The sequence below is a fragment of the Monodon monoceros genome, unplaced genomic scaffold, assembly GCF_005190385.1.
Source record: "Monodon monoceros isolate NGI ecotype Baffin Bay Population unplaced genomic scaffold, NGI_Narwhal_1 Super_Scaffold_6, whole genome shotgun sequence".
Classification (NCBI taxonomy): Eukaryota; Metazoa; Chordata; class Mammalia; order Artiodactyla; family Monodontidae; genus Monodon; species Monodon monoceros.
The window spans coordinates 78,759,918-78,772,471 of NW_021703783.1; the positions used below are offsets into that span (position 1 = coordinate 78,759,918).

A 12,554-nucleotide genomic window follows, 5' to 3' on the forward strand; every position below is an offset into this window, starting at 1 on the left:
GTATAGATATTTACAATTGTTATATCTTCTTCTTGGATTGGTCCCTTGATCATTATGTAGTGTCCTTCTTTGTCTCTTGTAATGGTCATTATTTTAAAATTATGTTGACTGATATGAGAATTACTACTCCAGCTTTCTTTTGATTTCCATTTGCATGGAATATCTTTTTCCATCCCCTCACTTTCAGTCTGTATGTGTCCCTAGGCCTGAAGTGGGTCTCTTGTAGACAGCATATATACAGGTCTTGTTTTTGTATCCATTCAGCTAGTCTATGTCTTTTGGTTGGAGAATTTAATTCATTTACATTTAAGGTAATTATTGATATGTATGTTCCTACTATGATTTTCTTAATTGTTTTGGGTTTGTTATTGTAGGTCTTTTCCTTCTCTTGTGTTTGTTGCGTAGAGAAGTTCCTTTAGCATTTGTTGTAAAGCTGGTTTGGTGGTGCTGAATTCTCTTAGCTTTTGCTTGTCTGTAAAGGTTTTAATTTCTCTCTGAAATCTGAATGAGATCCTTGCTGGGTAGGGTAATCTTGGTTGTAGGTTTTTCTCCTTCATCACTTTAAATATATACTGGAACTGCCTTCTGGCTTGCAGAGTTTCTGCTGAAAGATCAGCTGTCATCCTTATGGGGATTCCCTTGTGTGTTATTTGTTGTTTTTCCCTTGCTGCTTTTAATATTTTTTCTTGGTATTTAATTTCTGATAGTTTGATTAATATGTGTCTTGGCATGCTTCTCCTTGGATTTATCCTGTATGGGACTCTCTGTGCTTCCTGGACTTGATTAACTATTTCCTTTCCCATATTAGGGAAGTTTTCAACTATAATCTCTTCAAATATTTTCTCAGTCCGCTTCTTTTTCTCTTCTTCTGGGACCCCTATAATTCGAATGTTGGTGTGTTTAATGTTGTCCCAGAGGTCCCTGAGACTGTCCCTCAATTCTTTTCATTCTTTTTTCTTTATTCTGCTCTGTGGTAGTTATTTCCACTATTTTATCTTCCAGGTCACTTATTCGTCTTGTGCCTCAGTTATTCTGCTATTGATACCTTCTAGAAAATTTTCAATTTCATGTATTGTTGTTCTTCATTGTTTCTGTGCTCTTTAGTTCTTCTAGATCCTTGTTAAACGTTTCTTGTATTTTCTCCACTCTATTTCCAAGATTTTGGATCATCTTTACTATCATCATTCTTAATTCTTTTTCAGGTAGACTGCCTATTTCCTCTTCATTTGTGTGGTCTGGTGGGTTTTTACCTTGCTCCTTCATCTGCTGTGTGTTTCTCTGTCTTCTCATTTTGCTTCACTTAGTGTGTTTGGGGTCTCCTTTTCGCAGGCTGCAGGTTCGTATTTCCCGTTGTTTTTGGTGTCTGTCCCCAGTGGCTAAGGTTCGTTCAGTGGGTTGTATAGGCTTCCTGATGGAGGGAACTAGTGCCTGTGTTCTGGTGTACGAGGCTGGATCTTGTCTTTCTGGTGGGCAGGTCCATGTCTGGTGTTGTGTTTGGGGGTGTCTGTGACCTTATTATTATTTTAGGCAGCCTCTCTGCTAATGGGTGGGGCTGTGTTCCTGTCTTACTAGTTTTTGCAATAGGGTGTCCAGCACTGTAGCTGGCCAGTTGTTGAGTGGAGCTGGGTCTTAGCATTGAGATGGAAATCTCTGGGAGATTTCGCCATTTGATATTACATGGAGCTGGGAGGTCTCTTGTGGACCAGTGTCCTGAACTTGGCTCTCCCACCTCAGAGGCACAGGCCTGATGACTGGCCGAAGCACCAAGAGCCTGTCATCCACACGTCTCAGAATAAAAGGGAGAAAAAAAGAAAGAAGAATATAAAATAAAATAACGTTATTAAAATAATTAAAAATTAAAAAATTTAAAAAGTAATTTAAAAAAAGAAAGAGAGCAACCAAACCAAAAAACAAACCTACCAATGATAAAAAGCACTAAAAACTGTGCTAAAAAAAAAAGTACAGACAGAACACTAGGACAAATGAAATGGTAAAAGCAAAGCTATATAGACAAAATCACACACAGAAGTATACACATACACACTCACAAAAATAGAAGAAGGAAAAAATATATTGTTGCTCCCAAAGTCCACTGTCTCAGTTTGGGATGATTCGTTGTCTATTCAGGTATTCCACAGATGCAGGGTACATCAAGTTGATTGTGGAGATTTAATCGGCTGCTCCTGAGGCTGCTGGGAGAGATTTCCCTTTCTCTTCTTTGTTGGCACAGGTCCTGGGGTTCAGCTTTGGATTTGGCCCCACCTCTGCGTGGAGGTCACATGAGGGTGTCTGTTACCCGCCAAGACAGGACGGGGTTAACATAGCAGCTGATTCAGGGGCTCTGGCTCACTCAGGCCGGGGAAAGGAAGGGTACGGAATGCTTGTCAAGCCTGCGGCACCAGCCTGAGGCATGCTGTGCGGAAGTTCTCCCAGGGAAGTCGTCCCTCGATCACGGGACCCTGGCAGTGGCGGGCTGCACAGGCTCCCAGGAGGGGAGGTGTGGACAGTGACCTCTGGTTGCACACAGGCTTCTTGGTGGCGGCAGCAGCAGCCTTAGCATATACCATGCCCGTCTGTGGGGTCCATGCTGATAGCTGCGGATTGCGCCCGTCTCTGGAGCTCCTTTAAGTGGTGCTCTTCTTAATCCCCTCTCCTCGCGCACCAGGAAACAAAGACACAAGAAAAAGTCTCTTGCCTCTTCGCCAGCTCCAGACTTTTTCCCCAACTGCCTCCCGACTAGCAGTGGCGCACTAGACCCCTTCAGGCTGTGTTCACGTCGCCAACCCCAGTCCTCTCCTGGGGACCGACCTCCGAAGCCCGAGCCTCAGCTCCCAGCCCCCGCCCGCCCTGGCGGGTGAGCAGACAAGCCTCTCGGGCTGGTGAGTGCCGGTCGGCACCGATCCTCTGTGTGGGAATCTCTCCACTTTGCCCTCCGCACCCCTGTTGTTGTGCTCTCCTCCGTGGCTCCGAAGCCTCCCCGCTCCGCCACCCGCAGTCTCCGCCCACGAAGGGGCTTCTAATGTGTGGAAACCTTTCCTCCTTCACCGCTCCCTCCCACTGGTGCGGGTCCAGTCCCTATTCTTTTGTCTCTGCATCTTCTTTTTTCTTTTGCCCTACCCAGGTATGTGGGGTGTTTTTTGCCTTTTGGGAGCTCTGAGGTCTTCTGCCAGCGTTCAGTAGGTGTTCTGTAGGGGTTGCTCCATATGTAGATGTATTTCTGATGTATTTGTGGGGAGGAAGGTGATCTCCATGTCTTACTCCTTTCACCATCTTGAAGCTCCTCGATAAGGTTTATTAAAAGAGCTGAGATGCTTCATAGAAAGTCACTTTTGCATATAAAAACAAAGAACTTAAATATCTTACACATCTCTATCAATTAAAATATGCATTTATTACATTAATATATTTTAAAAGCAATGTAAATTGAGGATCTGGCAATATTCCTAGAAGAATCTAGTTGAAATACACATGGTTGAGATTTAGTGATCATTTGTCCTTAAGAAATTATGTGGAAAGTTTTAAAGAAGGACACTCTGCCAAAGAATAATCCATAAAACAAAAGATAAACGCATGAGTCATAGAATTATAGAGTTGGAAAAGATATAGTCCTACCATTTATTTTCAAATTAAGAAACTTAGGTCCATTGTGAGGTGTTATTTTCGAAGTCACACAGCAAGTTAGTTCAGTGGTGGGAGTAGTAATCAGATCAGAGCTCTCTTCCTCACTGACGGTGAACTTCACCAATGCAATTTTGTTTCACAGATTATAAAAATAAGGTAAAGCCATGATTGTTGTTAAATGAGAAGAAGCTGCAGAGAAATGTATATAGCTTGATCTCATATTTTTAAAACATAAGCAACATCTACCTATTATCTATCTATCATCTTTCTGTTTGTAATTGCATGAAAGAAACTGAAGAAAAGCGCAAGTATATACTCCATGTTAACATTGGATATTCATAGGAGTGATAAAGCAAGGGGGTAAGAAAAAAAGTAAGAAAACAGAGTTTTGTGAAATGGTAACATGAAAATGAAGACTGCAAAATTCTATCTATAAAATTATTAATACATAAAAATTGACTGTGCACATAGACAAAGGCTAGAGGGTCACTAGAATATGTACACAGACCAGGACATGGACAAAAGAAAAAAAATCATTTGATCGGGGTTGGGTTATGGATATATTAAAAATTTGTGTTGTTATTTAAAAATAGTTTTTGCAGTAACAAAAACTAAAAATAAATCAAATGAATCCCCTTTCTGCAACCACTGAAACACACCTATTTTAACTTAGAACTAATAAAAAGACTTAATCACGTATTCAATAAGGTGTTCACTTGGCAAAATTTAATCACCACTGATGGCTATAACATTTATATGTTTTACATATAAGTGTTTATGTATATGTGTTTGCATATTTGTGACTGCATAAATTTCAATTTGTTTACCATTTTATTTATTTACTAAATTGGCGTATACTTTCTTCTAGTGAATGATGTAGACAATGAAAATATAAGTAATGTACACTCACTCTAAAAATTTCGGAAAATTTAGGAGAGCAGAAAATAAAAATCACTGATAGTCTCACCCAGTGATATTCACAGTTAATTTTTTTGCATATGTCCTTCCAGATGTTTTTCATGCATGTGTATTAAAAAATGGGATATAATTTACTTGGTTATCTACTTTTTTCACTTAGTAGTATATTATGGCTATATTTCCATGGTAGTAAATATAGATACAATGTCATTTTTAATTAGCTATTTAACATTTCATCATAAGGAATTACAGTAACTCATTTTACAAATTTTCTATTAATGGTGATTTGGTTTGATTCTGTTTCTTAAATGATCATAAACAATGTTGATATGAACATCTTTATATACACATATTTTGCTCTTGTCCTGTTGTTTCCTTAGGATACATTCATAAAAGTAATATTGCTGGGTACCACTGTTCTTAAATTTATATAACTCTCTAGAAGTTTATACTTAAGTATCAAAAATACTGGTAGATGAGAAGCCCTTTGTTACCAGAATAGTGTATCATAGAAACAACCAGTATAAGCTATGAAGTTTTTCTCATGGGTAGGTGACCCATGTTTATCACTTCATTCTTCATTGTATTTTGGGAAAACAAATTTGTATCTAAAAGTAATCATTATGATGATCCATAATCATTATGATGATCCATAACTTATGAAGGCCTGTTCTCTATATTTCAAATTACTCCCAGTTATTTTTACTTCCGACTGTCTTACAAGTATGAGGTTGTTAATGGTGGACTTTGTAAAATGCACTGACATTTACATAGAAGTCATGCAACTAGTATTTTTAAAGTGTCTATAAAGGAGACTCTTTGCACTGTTTTTCAGCTTAATGGTGAATGGGCAAGGGGCTATGGTCTATCAAAAATATCAGCCATACCCTGAAGATACTCATAATATATTAGAAATAATGGGCCATTATCCATCCTTTGTTTCACTGGAAATTTTTTTAAGAGAAAAATGGACAGAAGGGACTTGAAAAAATGAGTTTTTAACAATTTGAGCTTCCCAGTGATAGAATACATTGTCTCTGGAAGTAGTGAGCAGATGTTGATTGATCATATATGAAAGATGTTATAGAAAGTATTTCAGTATAACTACAGTAGAAGATGGCACTTGCTCACCTCTCCAGGCCCCTTCTAGAAGGTTAAAGATTCCGTTGAATTGAAAAAGTTTACCAGTTCTAACTATTGATACATCATAGGCAAATATTAGGCCACAGAATAACACCCAACTATTTTATACTTAAGACAAAACAAATTTCACATACGAATATTACTTGTAATTTCAAAACCAGAGAATCTCAGCCATATTTTAGTGATCAAAATCTTTATTATGTAGGTTATTTTTAATGACTATTTGGAATAGTCATTAAAAGATGTTAAATAAATTTTAGTGTCTATTGTGCTAAAGACACAATTGTTTGGTTGATTAAACACTATCTCTTGATAAAGATTACTTAACTCATGCTAGCCTAATGATTACTGTACCTCACACTGTTAAATGGTTATTCTATTATTAAGGAGTTTCTTAGATTTAATCTATCTGAAAAGAAACCTAAGTTACTCAGTGAAGTGTTACATAAAATAATAATAAAAATTAATCCTCTCTTGATTTAGACAATAGTGTGCCTGTATGCTAACGTATGCCACTACCCACCTTCCCCAGTTGGTTCTATTAAAAATAGTGCTGTAAAAAGAAATAAAAATAAAAAATAAGTTATGCCTGTTGCAAAGCATTTCACAGAGAGGCTTTTATGTACCATTTAACAGTTCATGGAAAAAATATTACTGGAGGCAAGGAAAATTCTTCCTCTGAAAATAAGTGAAACCCAAGTCATTATTAGCATATGCATTCACTTTCGGGAGGTAGGAGATATTCAGGCTTGTGATTCATTTAAATATATGACCATGTAGCCTGTGCTTTGGGAGGGCTTTGGGGTTTAAGCTAAAGTCTTCCATACCAATAGTTAGGCTTTGCTAAGGGAAAGTGGTTGGTTTTACATGTAAACACCTCAGTTGGCTCCCCATAGTGCATATGCTTATGAATTGAACTAAAGAGAAAGAAGCAAAGGGCTGTCTGTTGTTCTTTATAGTAACATATTTTATTGAAAGGAGTATGAACTTCTGGAAGAAACAAAACTAGGTTTGAAGCAGTTGACTTTGACAAGTTACCCTTTCTTAGCCTTTCTTCATCTATAAAATGGGTATAATAATACCTCACCGAGTTATTTGGAGAACTGAATGCTCACAGGAGTAAACTGCACAGCATCTGGCACACAGTAAGAATGGAATACAATTCAGCTTCTTTCCTCTTTGTCATTTCTCTAATAGGGCAACTCTAGGAAATTGTAAATACATTTTTTTAAAAAAGTGTTCTCCTAGAGTTTGAGGAATGATATTCCCATCAGCAACCTTAGCAGGAGGACAGCTATCAGCTGCATTGATGGCAAAGAACCTCCGGATGCAGATCTGAACTGTGTGAGTAAATATCAGGGGCCTGGAAGCAACCAAAACATCAGGGAAGAGCAGCTTCTGGGGCTGTGGAGATGTCTGCCGTAGCCACTTAGAAACAGACTCTCTTTGGGGAAAGGATCATGTGAACTCTCTCTGTTCCTGTAGACCAGGGAGAAGGTGGAGCTTAGCTCAGGAGGAGAGAACACTTACTCTGCCTTAGCGAGTCCCTAAATTCCTAGAAACTCTCCATGGAAGGTCTCTATGGCTATAAGGAACCCTGCACTGTAACCTGGCCCTCAGACTCTTGGAGGAAGAGAAGCAAAAGCTTAGAAAGCAGTGCTCTGGATTATTGTTAACTGCTGCTTTCAGAGCTATGTATTCTCCAGCAAATAACTTAAGAGTTGCTTTATCTATCCAATATAGACAGTGTACTCTATGGTAAAATCCTTTACAAATACTTTATAATTAAAATTTAGATGAAATTCATACATTGGCAAAAGTAGATTTTTAAAAGATAAGACTCTAGAATATTTCTCTTTGAATACAATTCAATCTTAAGTATAAGGACAAAAATCCCAGCCTCAAAAAATACCTTTTAACTAAATACTATTTTTTATATTCAGGTACCTGAGATCAATCTAATATAGTCCATATACCTAAAGTCCTTGTAGCAGGAGATGAGTGAGGCCAGTTTAGAAATAGGAGGGTGTTTATAAGATTATCAGCCACCCCTGGACTGTAAAGTCTGGGCACTTGGTTACTTTGCATATTTGCTGTTGTGTAACAATAAGCAGATCCTGTGGAGCCAATTATCGCCTCCACTTTACTTAAGTGATTCTCAATCTCATCAAGAAGATCATCAACTTGATTCTTGGAAAGCGTGACAACATGAAGTAGTTCCAATGAATATGGTAAATTTCCTAACATGAAAGTACTTCCTTGTGATACAAAGACAATAGTTAAGAAATAAAACTTCAAGAAAGACTCCACATGAAAAAAACTTAGAATATGAAGCGTTATATCTTAACTACAGTTTTTACTGATCAAAAAGAAAGATTTCCCAAGTATCTTCCTGTGTGGTGTACACTCTAATTAGAAAGGTAAGTCATGCATACCTGGATAAGAAGGTAAGAGAATTTATATTTATTGATCACCTGCTATGTTTTAGGCTACAGTAGTACAATCGTATAATTTAACCTTGCAGGAGTCTTATGAGGTGGTTGTTAAAACTCTGAATTTATAGGGGAAGAAACTGAGATCTAAGAGGTCACAAAGCCACTGAGATGCAACATTGGGATCTGAAGCCAAATCTATCTAACCTTAAAATCTTTTCTCTGAAAAAATCCTATACATGGCTGTATACGATGACACAGAATGTATTATCATATCACATATACAGCACCACCAAAGAGCAGGATGTTCTACATAATACGAGGTATTGATATAACTGAATCCTACTGCCAACGCCAATTTATCTGGCATTTAAGTCTGATTTCAAGTGGGAAACCAGACATTATGCTTGTGAAAACCATCCATTAATATTAGTCTGAGTGAGAACCTAAGGGACTGACCTAAAATAAATTCAGTAAATGATATTTACTTTTATTTCTATCTTAGTCCTGGAGAGCTGGGGCTGTCAGATAAGCTTCAAACTACTGTATAATTGCTGAGGAAATTTTTTAAAAGAGAGAAAAATGATTTCTATGGGTGAAACTAGTTATACAATTCATAGAGACTGCTCAAACTTTGAGCTGGTTCATATTTTTAGGAATGAAGATGGAAGAGTTCCAACTCCCTTCTTGGTCCAATAAATATTTTGTTTACAAAAATACCTGAAATTGCAAATGCAAGCGCGGCGGGAGGAGGGCAAACTAAAACAATGAAACATAAGGGGCAACAGCATGGAAAATTTAATGCTGATCCTTGATCCATCATGTATCTCCACTGCTTATGATTTTAGTCTCCCAATCACCTTCTGAGGTTTTTAGCAACAAACATCATAAATGCTCATAAAACTATGCATCTGTGATGAAGCCAGTCGTAGTGCTTGGCTCAGTGGCCTTCCAAAACAAAACTGTAGATGCCGACAACACAATACTAGGTAAAGTACCATTGCCTCTTGCTCACTCTAAATTGACTTCCCATTGGTTTTACTGCACATCTCTTCCTCATTGTCAAGCAAAAAGAGAATACTCAGATTTCATAAAAATAATTTAGCACATTTAAATCAACGCATTCTAAAGGGACTTCCTTGGTGGCACAGTGGTTAAGAATCCACCTGCCAATGCAGGGTACATGGGTTTGATCCCTGGTCCGAGAAGATCCCACATGCCAAGGAGCAACTAAGCCTGTGCGCCACAACTCCTGAGCCTGCGCTCTAGAGTCTGTGAGCCACAACTACTGAGCACGCGTGCCACAACTACTGAAGCCCGCGCGCCTAGAGCCCGTGCTCCATAAGAGAAGCCACCGCAGTGAGAAGCCCATGCACCGCAACAAAGAGTAGCTCCTGCTCGCCGCAACTAGAGAAAGCCAGTGCACAGCAACAAAGACCCAACGCAGCCAAAACGAACAAACAAACAAACATCTAGATTATCCTCTTCTCCTTGCCAGGGTAGCCTGGAGTTTTATGCTCTCTTTTAGTAATTACTCTTCTCTGGTACCATCTGACTGTCGGGCTTGTTATGACCTGCACTCTAACTGACACGCCACAATTCCAGGGAATACAGCAAATTTAACATGAAGGCTGTGAGACTAGCTGACATTGTAAAGTTCTTAAAAGAAGGGCTGATGTGTGGTTAACTTGATATGCCCACACTGTCTAAAACAGCATCTCCCTCATGATAGGGCAAGGGAGAGGTAAAATTTAATACATGTCTACATGTATCATACTCTACTTATATGCCATTGTATATGTCTCTACAATGATCCTACATTAATATCTCCATTTCTGTTGATGGGGAAACTGAGTGAGTTGCCGAAGATCAAGCAGCTAGTAAATAGCAGGACTGATATTTGAATTCACTTCTGTCTGACTTTTTATTCCACCATGTGATTTCCTGGCCACACTCAGTACCCAATACATTATTTGTGGAATGTCATCTTCACGGGGTTGTCTATCACTTCTCCAGTTCTGTCTAGTCTCGAGAGGGAAAAGCCTGCACCACTAAAGCTGTAATTCACAAATGGCCTAATGGCCAATTGGAATGCCACATGTTATGGGCAATCACTTAGTGCATAACTAGTGTGTAACTAAGAAGTGAAAATTAAGGTACATACAGAACCAGTCTTTGTTAATAGTAATGATGCTTTGGGGACTGAGTCTTCATTTTCATTATCACTTGAGAAAAATAGTAAATAAAGGCAGTGGGTAGGATGGTGATCTGAGAGGTGAAACGAGGGTAATTTAAGGGAAAATAATCTGTGGATTTATTTATTATTAAAATGCCCTTCAAAGGCAATTTTGCCTGAGTGGCAATTTTAACATTTGTACTTATTTTCATTATAATAAAGTTTATGATATTTTTGCAATTCTATGGTACTATCTGAAGAATTTTACATTAGAATGTTCAATGTCACCTAAGTCTTCCAACAGAGAAGCATTAAATCTCTGCTTGAATATTCTCAGTAACAGGGAACTTACTATGGTAAGAAAATACATTCTTACCTTCACATCAGTCAAAATTCTGCATTCCTACAGCTTTCTTGAAATTATTCTGTAAGCATATCTGAAAGAACTATATGGCAACATACATTCTTAGGCTAGTTCTCTGGATACTGGAAAAGTCCTCAGTGTTTATCAGCATTTCTGTGTGTGAGCTAGCTACACATGCCATCAAGCTTGTGTCACTAAACAAATGCACACAATTTTGGTACTTTTTTTCATAATTTTTCAGTTTTTAAAATCTAAAACAAACACGTGTTTTAGAAAAAAAAACTGTCTAGTCTTTTAGGAAATTATCACCTAATTAACATGGAGCCCAGCCATATTAGAACAATTTAAGTTCATACTTGTCCCAGCATAGGAGCAAGGAGTGGGGTGCTCCTGCAAGGGTATCATTTAGACCTGAATATTCCCTTCATGGACTGCAACCCCAGATTTCAATGTCACTTCTTGTCTACCCAGGCCCAGTGCACCAGAAGAGAGCGCTTCTCCAACTTTCCTGTGCTTAACAGTCACTGAGAGTGCTGTTTAAAAGACTCTGGTGACTATCAAAGGGCCACAAGGACTGTAACTGTTTACCCTACGATATATTTAGGCTTCTCTCCTGCAGACCTTAATCTTATCATCTCTACAGAAACATCAACTATCACTACTAACTTAAAGTTTTAAATGACCTTCCACTCTTGAGCTTTAATTATAGGGAAGAAAACAATACTTTGTAAGGGTGATTGCAGAACCGACTATTTGTGAGACACGCTGCTAGGTATTCTGGGATACAAGAAGATGAATAACACACAGTTCTTGCCATACTGGAGCTTACAATTTAGGAGAAGTTGTTAATCACTTTGGCCAGGATGAATGGGACGTTTCACGGAATGAGAAATAGTAGTGTGTTGTTACCATGTTCTAGAACACTTTGAATTGCTTCATACTTAGCTCTACATGAAGTTGGAACTTCATTAATGTTAACTGGCATAGTAAAATAGCACATGGGGAAAAATCTCTCAATTTGCTAAATCAGTATAATTGATGTTGTTTAGAGGTTATAGTTGTTTGATATGAATGGAAAAAAATAATTTGTATCTACTATTGTTATGGTAAAACATGAAATTATCTATAGACTCCTATCATTTCATAGCTAGTTCTTGAGCACATTTATTCCTTACAACATAGAGGAGAGGTTTCCTTACTTGTGTTCTCACCATTAATTTCTTCAAGTTCGCTGTTAATTCCAACATCTATGGAACTCATTATTTTGTCAATCTGTGAGAAACAAAAACCATATAAAGGAATTATTACATTCACTTATAGTGTTGCACTTTTATTTATTTTTTATTTAAAAATTTTAAATTTATTTTTATTTTTTATACAAAATTTAAAAGTTAGTTTCCATTTACAGTGATTACAAAATATTGGCTATATTCCCTGTGTTGTACAATACATCCTTGAGCCTATCTTACAGCCAATAGTTTGTACCTCTTAATCCCCCACCCTATATTGCCCCTCTCCCCTGCCACTGGTAACCACTAGTTTGATTTCTATATCTGTGAGTCTGCTTCTTTTTTGTTATAGTCACTAGTTTGTTATGTTTTTTAGATTCCATATATATGTGATATAATATAGTATTTGTCTTTCTCTGTCTGACTCATTTCACTTAGCATACAGCATTGCATTTTAAAATACTTTCATATGCCAGAAGCATATATGCTTTTTTTTTCCAGAAGCATATATTCTTGGTATTATTACCATTGCAATACAACAATTAAGAGACTGACAGAGAAGGGTTTAAAGGGAAGCAGACATCTTTTGAAATGCTTTTAGAAATACAAATTATATTTCCCTTTCTTAAACTTTCAAAATCAGCTTGCCTTTTCTTTGTATTTCCTAAAAT

At 37.6% G+C, this 12,554-nt stretch overlaps 1 protein-coding gene across 7 annotated transcripts in view; it reads right to left on the reverse strand.

The window, feature by feature from the left end:
* The window catches only part of ANKS1B (ankyrin repeat and sterile alpha motif domain containing 1B), a 1,184,309-nt gene that overhangs the window by 485,749 nt on the left and 686,006 nt on the right, over positions 1 to 12,554 (reverse strand). For 5 of the 7 annotated variants that reach the window (XM_029204271.1, XM_029204270.1, XM_029204269.1 and 2 more), the window contains exon 14: positions 11,854 to 11,926. In XM_029204271.1, the coding sequence (XP_029060104.1) occupies positions 11,854 to 11,926 (73 nt within the window). The remainder of the gene's footprint in view (positions 1 to 11,853; positions 11,927 to 12,554) is intronic. The other 2 variants (XM_029204272.1, XM_029204273.1) reach the window with 1 other exon arrangement.